This window comes from Aegilops tauschii, chromosome 4 (assembly GCF_002575655.3).
Source record: "Aegilops tauschii subsp. strangulata cultivar AL8/78 chromosome 4, Aet v6.0, whole genome shotgun sequence".
NCBI lineage: Eukaryota > Viridiplantae > Streptophyta > Magnoliopsida > Poales > Poaceae > Aegilops > Aegilops tauschii.
Window position 1 is genome coordinate 128,663,546 of NC_053038.3, and position 18,025 is coordinate 128,681,570.

Consider the following 18,025-nt stretch of genomic DNA (forward strand, 5'->3'; position numbering starts at 1 on the left):
CCTGTTGTAGGGCACTTCACGTACTCCCCAATAATACCATCGGATTAGCACCTAACGAGAGATTATGAGCACTTGGCGTGTTGCCAATGCTAGAGCAGATTAGCATAGAGGTGCAGGTCAGGACGCAATTGCCATTCATTCTTGCAGCGCCAGCGCATCATCACCACGTGTCTACGTGCTCTCTCCCAAGTTAGCAGCAAACATACCTATCACTCACACAGTGTTGGTTTTGATCTTGATGTGTTTCCCCTCTGGCATAATCCCACAAGTTCGTACCGACTCATGTCATTTCACCGAGTCACAGTGATGATAGGTTCAGACAAGAATGATGGTTAGTTCCGGAGTCAATTAGCCCGTGGAGTACAAGTCAATGCTAACAGCAGATTCAACTGGAGGTCTATGTCAGTACTATGATGTTACACGTGGTGAGTGCCATGACCAAACATGACATGGTACTGCCAATTAAAGCGCTTACTAATAGCTTCCAGAACAACAGCTGGTGCTTCTCTGACTGTCCATTTATGCACTTCTGGTTTCTGAATAACCCAAGCAGAAAATGGCAGTTGGCCAAATTATGGACTGCGGATTCATGTTTTGACTCTGTAATTGATTGCTAATTGGAGTATTAAAGATATGATATGATGTAACCTCACGCTCCAAGCTGACTAATCCACAATGCAATCATATTTGCAACTGTGGATTCTGATTAAAGGATACTGCATGTGTGGTGTTGGTCTAGGAATCTTTTCTGCACCTTTCACTTAAACTTTAATTGTACAAACCAAACCAATACAATCAGAGCAGAACACGTGATAAAACAAATCATGGTCTCAAATCTCAAAAGGGGTGGATGGATTGATGGATGGAAAGACTAGACTAAACGTAATTAAAGTGGACAAAGGCAGGAGGCTGCCATTTCTTTCTGGTAGAACAATTGTATCACCCCACATGAAGAAAGCACAATCGCAGCAATAAGAATATATCAATCGCCTTTCGCTGCAGAGAGAATGGAAAAGAAAACTGGAGACTTTTGAGTTGGACTTAGAAAGGCCTAAAGATCTTTGCCGGCATCAGAAAAAGGGGGTGATTGCATTTGTTCCTCCTGCTATTTCATTGTTCTAAAGCAGTATGAACAAAGCTGTGACCGGAGGACAGCTCAAAAAGACCAGAGAAGACTTGACAAAATTGCCAAGGAATAATTTGCATTGTGAACAATCTAATTAAAGGATTCTGTCAAAAAAAAAACTAATTAAAGGTGGTGACATGAGAGCAGAAAGGGGTCAATATGCTTGGCAGAAGTTGCAAGGAATTTGTATTACACACTAGTATAAAGTTAAAAGTTTCATTGTCAGGCAAAGTCGGCATGGAGCTTACCTTCAGATAATGTTCTCTCCATTCCTCTTGTTCTCATGGATGAGTAGATAATATAGAGTAGTATTTTCTACTATGTACAACCCATCAAAAGAGGAAGAGAGCATATGCCCTCACACTTCATTACATTAGGATTAATGGAATTCATAAGAAGAATGATATTCTGATCATCTGGGATGATAGTCCATTTATGTTCGTCATACATAACAGGCAAATAAGAGTGCAAATGTTTTGCCTCCTACAGCAACAAAATTACAGTACTGTAATTAACTTGCACCTTAAAGTCACAAGTTGTCACATAGCACAAATAGAACTACTAGTAGAAGAAAAGATTGATCCCAAGTTCTCAGTTCCTCGCCATGTTCATGTTATGTACATCCAATCATCCAATTGGAATGATCAAAAAAAGATCACAGCACAGAGGCTACGCTAGAACGGAACACTGACTGACTGACTCTGCATCTGCATCAGACGAGTTAACAAAGGCCACCTTTTTTCAGGCGCTGCCGGGAGGCGAGGGCAAGGGGATGACCCGGGTGTTCTTCCCCACCACGATGGTGATGTACCCGCCGCCGTCCTCCTCGCCGGCCGCCGGCGACGGCGACGGAGACCCCCGCGCCCTCTTCGCCTCCTCGGCCAGTGCCCGCCGGTACAGCTTCTCCTCCGCGTCCTTGAGGAACTGGAGCTTGGGCGGCGGCGACGCCGCCACCGCGGCCGGGCTCGCCGCCGGGGACTCGAACAGCGGGTTGTACGATTTCTCCATGGCCGGCGGGAGGGGCGAGGAGGCGGGCGTGAGGTACGGCGTCTCGGAGCAATGCAGCAGGTCGCCGAGGCTCCGGCTCCTCCCGCACCTGCTCCGGCCGTCCTCGGACTCGAGGTCCTCCTTGGTCTCCTCCTTGATGGTGAAGAGCAGCCGCGGCGGGCCGACGAGACTGCCCAGCCGCATCAGCTGCGCCTCCACCGTCTCGTCGTCCTCGTCCTCGTCCTCGTCGACGACGACCTCGGCCACGGCTTGGGTCGGCTCCTGCGCGTAGGTGGAGGCGAGCGCGGGCGGCTTCTTGAAGCAGAAGAGCTGGAGCAGCTCGCGGGAGGAGGAGGGCGAGGAGGCGGCGTCGGAGACGGCGGCGGCGCGTCGTCGCTGGCGGCGCTTGTGCACGAGGAGGTAGTAGAGCTCGGCGGCGAGCGCGAGGAGGAGGAGCGCGGACACCACCGTGAGCCCGACGCCAAGCCTACTCAAACCCCGCATCTTTTTCTCCCCCTTGCCAGCGGTTTCTGTTCCTTTCTTCGACGGCAAACTAAGTCGGATTCACCATTGGTGGGAGGCCAACCAAAGCATCGATACTCCTCCCACCCAGACGATTCAGAGGCAAAGTTGAATCTAGAAAGCTGGCGCCGATGAACAGAGGAACCTGACACCTAACAGAAAGAAGAAGCTGCCACCAAGAACAGTGAGTGAGGAGATCAATCAGGGCAGGAGACACATGGGCATACGGAGAGGAGAAGAAGAAGGAGAGGATGAGCAACAGTGGAAGCAATCAAAGAAGAGGGAAGGAGACTCGAACTGAAGGGAGGTCCGAACTGAAGGGGAGGGGGGCAGCAAAACAAATGGTGCAGTGCAGTGCAGTGAATCTGTTTACTGAATCACATGTGTGGTGATGATAAGGCGAGGCAGAGGCAGAGGCAGAGGCAGTGGGGAAAGCACGGGGCTCTGCGTCCGAGGGAGGAGGTAGGAGACAGACGCCTTCACATCACATGGCATGGAATGGGAGAGGTTCTCGTGGAGTGGAGAGGGACTCTCACCTCACCTCTCCTCACTGTGTGTGTGCGTATGTGCGCGTGTGAGGGAGAGACTCGGCTGTTCGCTTCACCAAAAACAAAGCGAGATTGTCCTCTAGAGAGAGGGACTGAGAAAGACCTTAAAATAAAGAGGGACCTGTGGATTGGATTGCAGCACAGCACAGGCGATGTTCATCGGCTTAGTGACCTAATTAGGGTTAAGGAATCCAATCTATTCTACAAAACTGACGCCTTGGAATTGTTTTCTGACCTGACCGTGCTGGTGTTTGGTGGCCGGCCTTGTTTCAAGTTTTCGATCGTTGGGGTTGGGGAGGTCCAAGATTCTCACCGATAAACAAAACTGACGCCAAAATTGACTTACGCCATTTATTTTTTATTAGGATTAAAACTCCACTACAATTTTCATTGATGTGCATCAGCAGCTGATGATGTGGCTACCTTTTTTGCCGTTACAGCTGTTCAGAGATTACTGAGTAGCATGCCCATTGTTTCTGTTCAATGCACGCGCATAAACGCGTGCTAGATTGAAGCCTTCAATCACCTCGAGACAAGGGCTATGATGTGTGTAACTATACTTAAACACATGCTAGACATAATCCATTGCACATGATACTACTAGCACTCTAGTAGGCAGGCTCAGGTGATGTTTGGTTCTCTGGTCCTAAGACTTTTTCTAGTCCCTAGAACCTTTTAAAAAAAAACTCTCAAGCCCTGTTTGGTTCATAAGTTCTAAGACTTTTTTTAGTCCCAACTTATAAGTCCCAAGTCCCTAAAAAGTCCCTACATGTTTGGTTCTAGGACTTATAAATCCCTATAAGACTCTCCTTGAGAGTCTTATTTCATAAGTCCCAAATGCCCACTTTAAGTCCCTATAAGTCCCTCCTGTTTGGTTTAGATGGGACTTATAGGGACTTTTTTAAGTCCCTAAACCAATAAGTCCCCGGAAACAAACACCCTCTCAAGGATGTGCTTCTAAGGACTTCTAGCAAAAAGTCCTAAAAAAGTTCCTCCCTGTTTGGTTTGCTAGGGACTTTTAGGGACTTTTTTTAGTCCCAACACAAAAAAGTCCCTGGAACCAAACACCCCCTCAATCCAATGCACTCGACACTTGGCGCTTCTGGTCTTTGCACAAAACAAATTACAGATCACAGATAAAAATATATTTTAATTAGAGATGGTTCTAGGTACTATATTTCAGATCATAGCAAAAATAATTGGAGATGAGTACTGTAGCTAGTACTCCTAGGTGATAGTAGGAATGCTTGCCTGGTCCTGGCCTAAGAGTCTTGTACAACATGCCACCTTGTTGCACACACCAACTGTACTGGAAAAAGACCAAAGGTTCTCAGCTCATTCTTGACCATTTCCTCACCAACCGTATAAATGCAGATGCACATGTGTACAAACCACACATACAAACAGAGACTGCAATATTTACTCATATGGTCCTATGTATCTTTTCACATTCAAGTAGGAGATGTTTTTTTCAGTGACACGTTCAAGCTGTCAGTCCTGATGAATTCTTGAGAAAGACATCAATGGTCCGGACGGGAGGGTAGGAAGATGCATATATATGTTTTTTTAACTTATTTAAAATGCATACATATGTTAGAAGAAGAAGAAACTTGTCGGCAGCAGACGGAGACTAGTACCCTTTATTTGCATAAAGATTAGCACAATTCAGTCAAGAGCATACCAAAAGGCATAAATAAATTATTATAGAGAAAGTGCATGCTTTGCTATGACCTCAATCATAAACATTGCAACACAAAAAAGACAGCTCTTTTGAGTCACTAAAAGAAAAGAAGAAGAAGAAATCCATCAAATGCCACGATGAATTAGGGAAATATATATTTTGCAGGATGCATTGATCCCACCTCACAAATTCATTTTTTCTGAATAATCACAAATTCATTTGTTATAAAAGAATAAATAATCTTTGGTCTTCTCCCACTTGAAGATGGCAATGATTAGCTTGAGAAGCTCAGTTATGATGAGCCCCAGGAGGAATGTTTCACTGCTTATCAGATGAAAGGATATAACAATGATGCCATGCCAGCAGAACACAAATGTATAGGAGTATCTCGCGGCATACAATTCAAAAGCTGGCTTTCACAGACCCATGATTAGCAATGAACACCCAAGTGCATGGTGCCTATGCCCATCAATGTTTTTAGCCCTCTCTGTCTCAGCAGCCTTTTTTCTCTAGCTGACAGTGTCACTGGTTAGGACCACCTGAACACTTGGGACAGCACCGGACTGGATGAAGAGAAGAGTTAGCTAGAGCTGATCCATATCTTAGTTTCATGATTGCCTTCCCTTGATTTCCGGAGACAATTTCCAGGTTTCAAGGCCATCAGACAGCACAAGCATATAGATACCACAAAAGTCTGAAGCAGTGTCACATGGTTACACACACATACAACAAAGGAACAACACGCATCACAGCTCTTAGAGAAACTCTAGCAGACCCGGCAAAAACGCCAAACTTATAAAAATTCCAGCAAGTTTACGGTTTCAGACCAATTTGCGTCCAGAACAGACCCATAAAAGTTCGCGAAACTGTAAACTTTTTACAGGCCACTGAAAACGCGAGCCTCCAGCCCCTAATTCTACAGGTCCAAGGATAGTATACAGGCCACGAACCGGATCCTTCCGCTGCCTCTCCCCGTGCACCGCCGTCCGTACCATCCGTCTCCAGCCGTCGATTTCTCCCTGCTCCAATAAAATTCTGCACTGCAAAAGGATCGAGCGCGTGCCTGCGGCCATGGCTGATCCCGTTCGGAGACTCCATGAACGAGATGCGACGGCTCCGTGACACCAACGGCTCCGTATATGACAGCTACGGCGAGGGAAGCTAGCTAGCTAGCTAGCTTGTGGATCGATTGGCCATGGCGAAGGGAGCTAGCTCCTGGGTCGATCGATTAGCCAGCTAGCTAGCTAGCTTTGGATCGACTCGACGCTGGCGCTAGCCACCGTCTCGAGCGAATCAAGCAGCAAAGGCGTCAGTGCGCTGGGGCGCTCCGTGTGAGCCGTGCTGGATGCCGGCGGCACCGTATCTGATCGCTTTGTGCGCTGTCCGTTGTGTTCGTAGAAGCGAGCTAGCTGGCCGTGGACACGGGGAGAGGAAGAAGAAGACGTGAGGAAGAATATACGAGAATATTCGATTTTACAGTCTAAGTTTAAGGGGTCTATTCTGCCGCAGCTAAAACCGACCCTTAAAACGCGTTTTCCGCGAACTGCAAACGGGTCTTGTAGGTTGGTGGGATGCGGGGTCTGTTAGAGATGCTCTTATTTCATCAGTTGTCACCCCCTTATGCAAGACGGTGTTTGGGACAATCAAAATTCAAGCTTTGAGCAATAACGCCAACTCCAACGCACTACCCTAAATGGCCAGGCCGCGTCAGTTTAAGGGTACAACGCGCAAGAGCAAACGGACAAATGTCCATTTTCTGTCCGGTTTCGACGCATTCCCAACCCAAATTTTTGGGCCACGTTTGCGTTGAGACGAACACGCACAGACGGGCACGACGCATGCCCTTGTCCTTCCCTAGCCCGCCCGTCGGAGACACAGTCGCCCCTTTTTCTCTTCTCCTCCCCCCTCCCGCTGCCCCGCCCCTACCACCGCCATTTTCTCGGCCCCCTCGCTGTCCAGCCTGGCCGCCCACAACGACCACCGGATCTGTGCCTCTCTCGCCCCGGCGTCGGCGGCCAACCGGTAGATCTGCGGTGGTGGGATTTGGCGCATCGACCGCCGGCAACTGTGCCTTGACATGGATTGGCCGGGTACCGGATCGCACAGCCCCGACAGCACCTCCGCGCCGCACGTAGGTATCGACTCCGCCTCTAGCCGCTCGGACTATCCCGTCGGCGGTTCACCAGCAAAGACGCGCCAGGCCGTCATACGGGCTCGGCGCTGGCCCAGCGGCTCGCCAGCTCACCGTTGCCGCTCATAAAGTGTGACGACTACCCGCGACAGGTCGTGCGCCGCATTTCTACCACGCCGGAACATCCCGAATGGGTGTTCTTCAAGTGCAAAAAAGATAGGTTATGTGATTCTTTTGCTTCGGTTGTGCTCCCGGATTTGGCGCATTTTTGGTAGTTGTCTTTGCTTATACCCAAATTTGTGTGTAGAATGGATGCAAGTTTTGGTATTGGGAAGAAGAATACATCGATCTATTGATTGCACGGAATTTGATAGATGCTCATGCACTTGTTGCTAGAGATGACACTAGAGATGCGATTAGATGTGAAGCAACGTCTACTTCTTTAGAATCGAAGAAGAAAGAAGTTTGCAATCTCGAGAAGCCGCAGATCAATAATGAAGACATAGAGAAGATATTAATCCAACTAATGGGAGCAGTTATGAAAGTTGAATATCTTTTAGAATGTCTAATTGTAGTTCTTATTTCCTTTGGTCTTACTCTTCCAGCGAAGAATTGGTGAATGTACTCCAATGGATTAAAATATCGTTGATGAAATAAAAGGAATGCGGCCAAAAAATGTATACGTGTGGGCACCAGCCGGCCGTGGCGGACCAGATGCGTCCGTGCATTGGGCGTACAGCCAGCGCATCCATGAAAACGACCGGATGCCGCCCCATTGCCCTATCCAAACGGATAAAATCCGAACAAAACGAACGTCCATTCGGGTCGTGCACTGGAGTTGGCCTAATTGTTCCAATTATGTGTGCCTTTTGTTACACAAGATTTATGTGATTTCATTCGGTTTTGAAGGTACTTTGCTAGTATTGTTGTGATTTCCTACCCATTCACAAGATATTTGCAGTGGTCATAGCTCCTCCTTTGACTGCCTCTTGATGAGGAGCCAAAAATTTGTATGTCCAATAAGAGTATCTACAACCGGAATTGCCGAATTTGAGTCTTTATACGCCCGCGGACACGTCTGGACACTCGCGCTAGCAGTGGCCGGACATAGCCCATATTTGGCTCTCCCCAACCATACTCCCCAAATTGCTCCCACCAAAACTATGCAATCCATGCAACAACACAAACAAAAGAACGTAGATCACATCGAATGATTAATTTACGGCATAGTTTGGACAGTACCAAATCAGACTCAAAAGACATTGTTCATCGAATTACTACAAAGAAAATAAAAGTAGCTAAAATGCTGACGCGACCAGAGTTCACCGCTTGGCTTGGCCCTTGCCCTTGAGGTCGGCAGTGTGGCGGTCCATCTCCTCCGTGTAAGCGTCGGCAGCGGGAGGGTCGTTGTCATCTGAGGTAGTGCCGCTCTCCGACGTGGAGGACATGTAGCCGAAGAGGCGGCGGAGGAGGCGCTGCTTGTCGGAGTAATGGGTTACGGGTAGGCTCACCCGAGACCTAGAGCCTTTCAAGACATCAGGGCTGGCTGCGCCCCTCAAGGCATCAAGACAAAGTGCCGCTTTCTGGTGGCCCGCTGGAGGAACAGCCGGCTACCCGTAGACGGCCGAGTTCCAGAAGCCGGCCTCAAGACAAGCCGACTCCTAGTGGGCGGCTTCCAGAGAAGCCGACCCCTAGCAGTCGGCCCGTGGCGCCCGCAAAGTCTGCGCCCTCATCAAGAAAGACAAGACAAGGAGTGGCTACAGTGTAGCCCATCCCTCCCAGATCCAGGGCCGGGCGTGGCCACAGTGCTCCGTACAGGCGGAGATCTCCGCCCGGCGCGGCATTGTTGCCACTCCACCCCTGACATCATCCCTGTCCGACGGAGCCCTGCTCCCACGACCGCCTGTCGGTACGGCCCGAAGACGGCGGGCCCTACCAGGCAGCGGGAGCCCGGAAGGCGGAGGAAGCCGGACCAGCCGGACCTGAGGGCGGCCGAGTTCCAGCAGGTGGCCAACTCCCCCCTCCGAACCCGTGTGCCATTAACCAGACAAGACGCAGAATGGCTAAAGTGATCGCCCGCCAAGCGGCGGGACTGTAGCCACGCTCCCCCGACCAAGCCTGCGTTATTAGCATCACGGCTACAGTGATCAGCAGCCGGCAAGGCCCGCGAGCGGCGGGAGCGGCCTGTCGGCTCCGTACCAGACCATTTGGCGGGGCCCACCAGTCGGCAGGCCCCAGCAGCCAGCGGAGAAGCCGGAGGCCGGAGACACTGACAGCCGGGTCCTACACCCGGCAAGATTACCAATGTACCCCTGGGGGTAAGCCTATATAAACCCCCCAGGGCACCCATGCAAAGGGTTCCCAACCTGTTAGAACTAGACTCACTATAGAGGAAGGAGAGAGCTAGCCTTGCTTTCTTCCACCTCTAGCAAACAGCTCGAGGAGCACCATTGTACTCACTAGTGCCTTAGTGATATGCGGAGACCCCAAAGAGCAGGACTAGGGGTGTTATCTCCTAGGAGAGCCCCGAACCTGGGTAAAGTGCGCCGGCGTTCGTGTCTACGCCTCATCCCGCTTCCAGGCACCGGCGACGTTCTACTCGCTCCCACCATGATAAGCCATCCATTGGCCTATGTCGCACCGAACCCCCGACATTTGGCGCCCACCGTGGGGCAAGGTGCACCGTCGTCCGGAGACATGTTCTGGACGGGAACCCTGTTCCTCCCTGGCGAGCGCAGCCAGCCCGGCACGCCGGACGGAGTCTACGCCGACGCGCTGCATGGCGCGGAGGTCGCCTGCGCGGCGATCTGCCTCGCCGATCTTGTTGGCGAGGTTCGCCTCTCCGACGAGCCCGCGTCTGACGCGGGCACTGATGGCCCTGAGAGCCGCCTCGCGAGCCTTCTCGATCAGCTCCACGTCACCAGCGAGCCTGCTGTAGATTTGGAGTCTGTTGGCTCCACCGACCTGATGCTTGTCGACTCCGACACCGCGTCACTTGACGCGTTCCCCACCAACGTGGTGGTCTACGACGAGCCGCTTCCTCGCGCAGAGAGCGGCGGAAGCACCGTCACGGAGGTGCTTGTCATCGGCCACAGCGAGCACTCCGACGGAGGTGCTCATGACCCGCTCGATGCGGCGCTGCAAGACCTGACGGCGCCCATTCCAGAAGACGCCGACGCCGAGATGCTGGAAGCGCGCCGCGTGATACGTCTCCAACGTATCTATAATTTATGAAGTATTCATGCTATTATATTATCCATCTTGGATGTTTATGGGCTTTATTATGCACTTTTATACTATTTTTGGGACTAACCTATGACCCAGAGCCTAGTGCCAGTTCCTGTTTTTTCCCTTGTTTCAGTGTTTCGAAGAAAAGGAATATCAAACGAAGTCGAAACGGAATGAAACCTTCTGGAGAAGTTATTTTTGGAAGGAAAGCAACCTGATAGACTTGGAGTGCATGTCAGGAAAGAAACGAGGGAGCCACGAGGTAGGGGGCGCGCCCACCCCCCTAGGGCGCGCCCTCCACCCTCGTGGGCCCCTCGTGGCTCCACTGACGTACTTCTTCCTCCTATATATACCCATATACCCTAAAACGATCGAGGAACAGAATAGATCGGGAGTTCCGCCGCCGCAAGCCTCTGTAGCCACCAAAAACCAATCGGGACCCTGTTCCGGCACCCTGCCGGAGGGGGAACCCTCACCGGTGGCTATCTTCATCATCCCGGCGCTCTCCATGACGAGGAGGGAGTAGTTCACCCTCGGGGCTGAGGGTATGTACCAGTAGCTATGTGTTTGATCTCTCTCTCTCTCTCTCTCGTGTTCTTGATTTGGCACGATCTTGATGTATCGCGAGCTTTGCTATTATAGTTGGATCTTATGTTGCTTCTCCCCCTCTACTCTCTTGTAATGGATTGAGTTTTCCCTTTGAAGTAATCTTATCGGATTGAGTGTTTAATGATTTGAGAACACTTGATGTATGTCTTGCCGTGCGTATCTGTGGTGACAATGGGATATCACGTGATTCACTTGATGTATGTTTTGGTGATCAACTTGCGGGTTCCGCCCATGAACCTATGCATAGGGGTTGTCACACGTTTTCGTCTTGATTCTCCGATAGAAACTTTGGGGCACTCTTCAGGTTCTATGTGTTGGTTGAATAGATGAATCTGAGGTTGTGTGATGCATATCGTATAATCATACCCACGGATACTTGAGGTGACATTGGAGTATCTAGGTGACATTAGGGTTTTGGTTGATATGTGTCTTAAGGTGTTATTCTAGTACGAACTCTAGGGCTGTTTGTGACACTTATAGGAATAGCCCAACGGATTGATTGGAAAGAATAACTTTGAGGTGGTTTCGTACCCTACCATAATCTCTTCGTTTGTTCTCCGCTATTAGTGACTTTGGAGTGACTCTTTGTTGCATGTTGAGGGATAGTTATATGATCCAATTATGTTATTATTGTTGAGAGAACTTGCACTAGTGAAAGTATGAACACTAGGCCTTGTTTCAACGCATTGCAATACCGTTTACGCTCACTTTTATCGCTTGTTACCTTGCTGTTTTTATATTTTCAGATTACAAAAACCTATATGTACCATCCATATTGCACTTGTATCACCATCTCTTCACTGAACTAGTGCACCTATACAATTTACCATTGTATTGGGTGTGTTGGGGACACAAGAGACTCTTTGTTATTTGGTTGCAGGGTTGCTTGAGAGAGACCATCTTCATCCTACACCTCCCACGGATTGATAAACCTTAGGTCATCCACTTGAGGGAAACTTGCTACTGTCCTACAAACCTCTGCACTTGGAGGCCCAACAACGTCTACAAGAAGAAGGTTGTGTAGTAGACATCACCGCGCCCAGCTCGTCGAGAGCGCCAAAAAGCTGGCCAACATGAGACGCCTATCAGAGGCCTACCAGCGCGAGATGGACCGCGCTGTGGGTGGCACGCCGGCCCCTGGTGAGCCTAGCCGCATCGGCACGGTCCAGCAACGTGGCGTGGCCATCGCCAGCCTGTTCGGGGTAGACCGCCCCGTCTACGCCACGCCCGCGGAAAACATACAAGCTGCCTAGGTGGCAGCAGAAGAGCTGGACAAGTTTGAGGGCGAAGAGCGTCGCCAGATGACGGAGCACGTCCAGCGACTCCTTGACGCGGTTGCTGAGCAGCACGAGGCCGGCTGCCGCACTGAGGCGCCCAACCAGCAAAATGACGACCCGCCTCCCCGCCGAGACCAAGGCGCGACATCCCGGACGCCGACTGGTGGCGTCCACGGAAGAAGGGACAAGGAGCCGGCTGCCAGCCGCAGCCGGACTCGCATCACTATCGAGCGTGACCAAGACAGCCGCCCAAGAGCAGTGGAACGACGGGATGACTGTCCGCCTCCTCCCCCCCCCCCCCCGCAGGGAGAGGCGCGTCTCCCCGCCGCCTGTTGAGCACCCAACACTCGGCGACCGCCTTGGCCGCCGAGAAGGAGTCGGAGAAAACGACGCCCGCCACCGTCTCAACCGTCTCAACCGATCCCTGGCGCTAGAAGAAGAAGATGAGCTAGGTCCGCCCTGTTTCGGCCCTCGCATTCGAGATGAGCCCTTCCCCAAAGGGTTCACGCTCCCGAGAGACACGCCCAAATACGCCGGCTCCGTAAAGCCGGAGGACTGGCTGGTCGACTACTCCACAGCCGTCAGCATCGCAAACGGCAACAAGCGCGTTGCCGTGAAGTATGTTCCACTCATGCTCTAGGGCACGGCCCGGACATGGCTGAACAGCCTGAAGCCCCGCAACATCAATAGTTGTGTCGACTTCACCGAAGCCTTCGTCCGCAACTTCACCAGCACTTACAAGCGGCCGCTCAAGCCCCGCCAGCTCTCCTTGTGTGTCCAAGGCCCCAACGAGTCGATTCGCGACTACCTCACACGCTGGGCCGAGCTCCGCAACTCTTGCGAACGCATGCATGAGGTGCAGGCCATCGAGTACTTCACCGCCGGGTGCCGAGAGGGCACCCTTCTCAAGCACAGGCTTCTCTGCGACGAGCCGGTGACCCTCGACGAGCTGCTGATCATAGCAGATAAATATGCCACGGCCGACTCCTCCATGAAGGCAGAGATCCAAGTTGGTGCGTCTGGCAAGGTGGCTCCTCCAGCTCCTCGGGCCCCGGCTAGTGACACCAGTCGGCGTCAACAACCCAACGATAACAAACGCAAGGCCACGCAGCCGGCTTCTACAAGCCGGCAGGTGGCGACAGTCGAAGACCAGCAGCCAGAAGGGCGGCCTCCATCCAAGCGCCAGAAGGGCGGCAAGCCCAATTGGCTGCCCGCTTTCTCGTATGAGCAGACTCTTGATGCACCCTGCAAATTTCACAGTGGCGCGAAGCCGTCCAACCATACCACTTGGAAGTGCCATTGGCTCACCAGGATCGCCAAGGGTGACGGCCTTCTGTCTCCCCCGCCTGCTGGGCAGCCGCCTCCTCCTCCACCCCAGCAGCCGGCAGTTCGACCAGTCGGAGCCATACAAGACGAGTATCCCGAAGAGCACGGGGCCTATGTCGTGTTCACTAGCGTGGCCGACGACAAGCACAGCAGACGGCAACGACAGCAAGAAGTAAACGCAGTGGCATCAGAGACCCCCGAGTTCATGCATTGGTCCGAGAAGCCCATCAGCTGGAGCAGAGCCGACCACCCGGAAGTAATGCCCAATCCCGGCTCATATGCCCTGGTTCTGGATGCCACTTTTGCCACAGAGAGGCGAGCTGCTCGCTTTTCCCAAGTTCTGATAGATGGCAGCAGCAGCATCAACATCCTGTACAAGGATACCATGGAGAAGTTAGGAATCAAACAACGGCAACTTCAGCCCAGCCGAACTGTATTCCATGGCATAGTTCCTGGCCTTTCCTGCTCACCAATCGGCAAGATCCAGATAGACGTCCTCTTTGGAGACAAAGATCACTTCCGCCGAGAGCCAGTCTGGTTTGAGGTGGTGGACCTTGAGAGCCCATACCATGCACTGTTTGGCCGACCTGCTCTGGCCAAGTTCATGGCGGTCCCCCACTATGCTTACCTCAAGATAAAGATGCCGAGTTCCAAGGGAATTCTGACCATAGCAGGGGATTACAAGAAGTCGTCCGCCTGCGCAGCAGATAGCAGCCGGCTGGCCGAGTCCCTTGTGATCGCTGCCGAGAAGCGGCTCCTTGACCGGGTGTGGCGATGGCAGGCAAGCAGCCGGAAATGCCACCCAACCCCAAGGAGTCGGAAGCCGAGGGCTCGTTCAAGCCGGCCAAAGAGACAAAGAAGATACCCTTGGACCCGGAGCATCCGGAGAGGCACGCTATCATAGGTGTGAGCCTTGACAGCAAATAGGAAGGCGAGCTCGTCGATTTCCTCCGTGAGAATCGGAATATCTTTGCATGGTCTCCCAAAGACATGCCGGGTGTTCCGACGGATTTCGCCGAGCACAAATTACATGTCCGGTCTGATGCCAAGCCAGTCAGGCAGCCCTTGCGCCGCCTGTCAGAAGAGAAGAGAAGAGTCGTTGGAGAAGAGATAGCCCGGCTGCTGGCAGCCGACTTCATCATGGAAGTGTTCTTTCCAGAGTGGCTGGCCAACCCAGTCCTTGTGCTGAAGAAAAACAAGGAGTGGCGCATGTGTATTGATTATACCAGCCTCAACAAAGCCTGCCCCAAAGACCAATTTGCTCTGCCGAGAATTGACCAAGTGATAGACTCCACAGCCGGATGCGAGCTGTTGAGTTTCTTGGATGCGTACTCAGGGTATCACCAGATCAAGCTGAACCCGGCCGACAGGCTGAAGACCGCCTTCATCACACCGTTTGGAGCCTTCTGCTACTTGACCATGACGTTCGGCTTAAGGAATGTCGGCGCCATGTTTCAACGTTGCATGCAAAAGTGCCTCCTGAAGCAACTCGGCAGGAACGCCCACGTTTATGTGGACGATGTTGTGGTGAAGACAGAGAAGCGTGGAACGTTGCTAGAAGACCTCAAGGTGACCTTCGAGAACTAGCGTCGATTTCAAATCAAGCTCAACCCGGAGAAATGCGTCTTTGGAGTACCAGCCGGTCAGCTTCTTTGTTTCTTGGTCTCAGAGCGCGACATAGAATGCAACCCCGTGAAAATCAAGGCCATCGAGAGGATGGAATTGCCCACCCGACTGCTGGACGTGCAGAAATTCACCGGCTGCTTGGCATCCATCAGCCGCTTCATCAGTTGGCTGGGCGAGAAGGCTCTTCCCCTGTACCAGCTCATGAAGAAGACCACTTTTTTCGAGTGGAACGACAAGGCAGAGGAAGCTTTCTTCCAGCTCAAGAAGATGCTGACCACTCCGCCTGTCCTGGCCGCTCCGACTCCTAAGGAGCCCATGCTCCTCTACATCGCCGCCACCAGCCGGGTGGTCAGCATAGTCATAGTGGTAGAGCGCAAGGAAGAAGGCAAGGCACTACCAGTCCAGAGACCGGTGTACTACCTGAGTGAAGTACTGTCAGCCTCCAAGCAAAACTACCCCCACTATCAGAAGATGTGCTACGGCGTGCACTTTGCCGTTAAGAAATTGAAGCCATATTTTCAAAAACACCCAATCACTGTGGTCTAATGGCTCCACTTGCCGAGATCATTGGAAGCCGAGATGCTTCGGCCGAGTGGCCAAATGGGCCATAGATTTGGCCCCCTACACCATCTACTACCAGCCACGCACCGCCATCAAGTCACAAGCACTGGCCGACTTCCTCGTCGACTGGGCCGAGACCCAGTACCTGCCGCCAGCGCCCGACTCCACCCATTGGCGGATGCATTTTGATGGTTCCAAGATGCGCACCGGTTTGGGAGCCGGCATCGTCCTCACCTCTCCCAAAGGTGACAAGCTCAGATATGTGCTGCAAATCCATTTTTCCGCCTCCAACAACGTCGTTTAATACGAGGCACTCATTCACGGGCTCCGGCTTGCCAAAGAACTCGGCATTCGCCGGATCCTGTGCTATGGTGACTCTGATTTGGTGGTCCAGCAGTCGCCGGGCGACTGGAACGCCAAGGATGCAAACATGGCGAGCTACCACTTCCTCGTACATCAACTCAGTGGATACTTTGAAGGATGCGAGTTTCTCCATGTGCCAAGGAATGACAATGAGCCAGCAGATGCCTTGGCATGAATCGGTTTCACCCGTCAAGCAATACCAACCGGCGTCGCCCTACAACGCCTCCTCAAGCCGTCTGTCAAGCCATCGCCAGAATCGGATTCCATCTTTGTGCCAGCTCCTCCTGAAGCAGTCGGATCCGACTTGAGGACCCCAGCATCCGGCACGAGGAATTCGGCAGGCGGCCCGAGGACTGCAACAGCCTCACCCGGCCCGGGGTCAGAACCCGGCTCGGGGACTGCAGCAGTCGGCCCGGGGACTTCATCGACTCAGCAAGCGGCAGCTGACTCCAACCCACCGCCTCCCGGCCCAACCGCCCTCATGCAAGTAGCAGCCCTAGCAATCGAAGAAATTGCAGCGCCTTCATGGGCCAAGCCCATCCTCAACTTCCTGGTGAACAAAGAGCTGTCGACTGATGAGATCTCGGCCCGGCAAGTGCAACGCCGGGCAGCAGCATACACCATAGTCAACAGAGAGCTTGTGAGGCGCAGTGTCACTAGTGTCTACCAGCGCTGCGTAGAGCTGGAGCAAGGCCAAGCAATCCTCAAAGATATTCATCAAGGCGAGTGTGGTCATTACGCGGCTTCAAGAGCACTCGTGGCCAAAGCTTTCCGCCACGGTTTTTTCTGGCCGACTGCTTTAGAAGACGCCAAAGACTTGGTCCAGAAATGCAAAGGGTGCCAGAAGTTCCGCTCCAAGCCACTTCACCCGGCTTCTGCACTCAAGACTATCCCCATTGCCTGGCCCTTTGCTGTCTGGGGCCTGGACATGGTGGGCCATTCAAAACAGCACGAGGTGGCATGACTCATCTGCTTGTCACAGTGGACAAGTTCACCAAGTGGATAGAAGCAAAACCAATCAAGAAGCTGAATGGTCCGACTGCTGTGACTTTCGTCTCCGACATCACCATCCGGTATGGCATACCACACAGCATCATCACCGACAATGGCACGAACTTTGCCAAAGGTGCCTTGGCCCGTTTCTGCGCGACGCAGGGCATCCGACTGGACTGAGCGTCTGTTGCCCATTCGCAATCAAACGACCAAGTAGAGCGAGCAAACGGCCTCATCTTGTCCGGCATCAAGCCCCGACTAGTCGAGCCTCTGGAGCACTCGGCCAGCTGTTGGCTCGATGAGCTGCCGGCCGTCCTCTGGAGCCTGCGCACAACTCCAAACAAGTCAACCGGCTTCACGCCTTTCTTCCTCGTCTATGGTGCCGAAGCCGTCATCCCAACGGACATAGAATTCGACTCCCCTCGGGTGACCATGTACACCGAAGAGGAGGCAGAAGAAGCACGTCAAGACGGCGTCGATCTGCTGGAAGAGAGCCGGCTGTTGACACTCAGCCGGTCCAGCATCTACCAGCAGAGCCTGCACCGATACTACATCCGGAAGGTCAAGCCGAGATCCTTCCAAGAGGGAGACCTTGTGCTCCGGCTGATCCAGCGAATAGCCGGCCAGCACAAGCTCTCAGCGCCTTGGGAAGGCCCCTTCATCATCAGCAAGGTGTTGGGCAACGACTCCTACTACCTGATCGACGCTCAGAAACCTCGAGCGCGCAAGAGGGACGACTCCGGCAAGGAGACGGAGCGGCCATGGAATGCAAATCTACTCCGAAGATTTTACACTGATGCAGTATGTACCACGCTACCTTTTGTATTAAAGCACGAAGACTCTGGGTCCCCCGAGAAGAGCTTAGGGACTGCCCTCTTTTATCTATATGACAAGAATTATGCCTATGAATGTGTTATTTCCTTTATGTCGCTTGGCACCGGGTCCGATCAGTCGGCCCGGGGACTCGCCGCCTTCTACTATGAAATGCTTCATGCAGCCGGACAAGTAATGTGTTGGCACTTAAGCCGTCTCTCGCCAGAGGCCGTA

The 18,025-nt window shown here is 52.5% G+C and overlaps 1 protein-coding gene across 1 annotated transcript; it reads right to left on the reverse strand.

Annotated features, from left to right (window-relative positions):
* Positions 1–1,461: 1,461 nt before the first annotated feature.
* Positions 1,462–3,760, reverse strand: LOC109741165 (uncharacterized). Its single transcript, XM_020300237.4, has one exon. The coding sequence runs from the start codon at positions 2,615–2,617 to the stop codon at positions 1,868–1,870; it is 750 nt and encodes a 249-aa protein (XP_020155826.1). The 5' UTR covers positions 2,618–3,760; the 3' UTR covers positions 1,462–1,867.
* Between the last annotated feature and the right edge of the window lie 14,265 nt (positions 3,761–18,025).

Excerpts from the sequence above, each read along its gene's own strand:
- LOC109741165 (XM_020300237.4), bottom strand. The coding sequence starts at position 2,617 with ATGCGGGGTTTGAGTAGGCTTGGCGTCGGGCTCACGGTGGTGTCCGCG.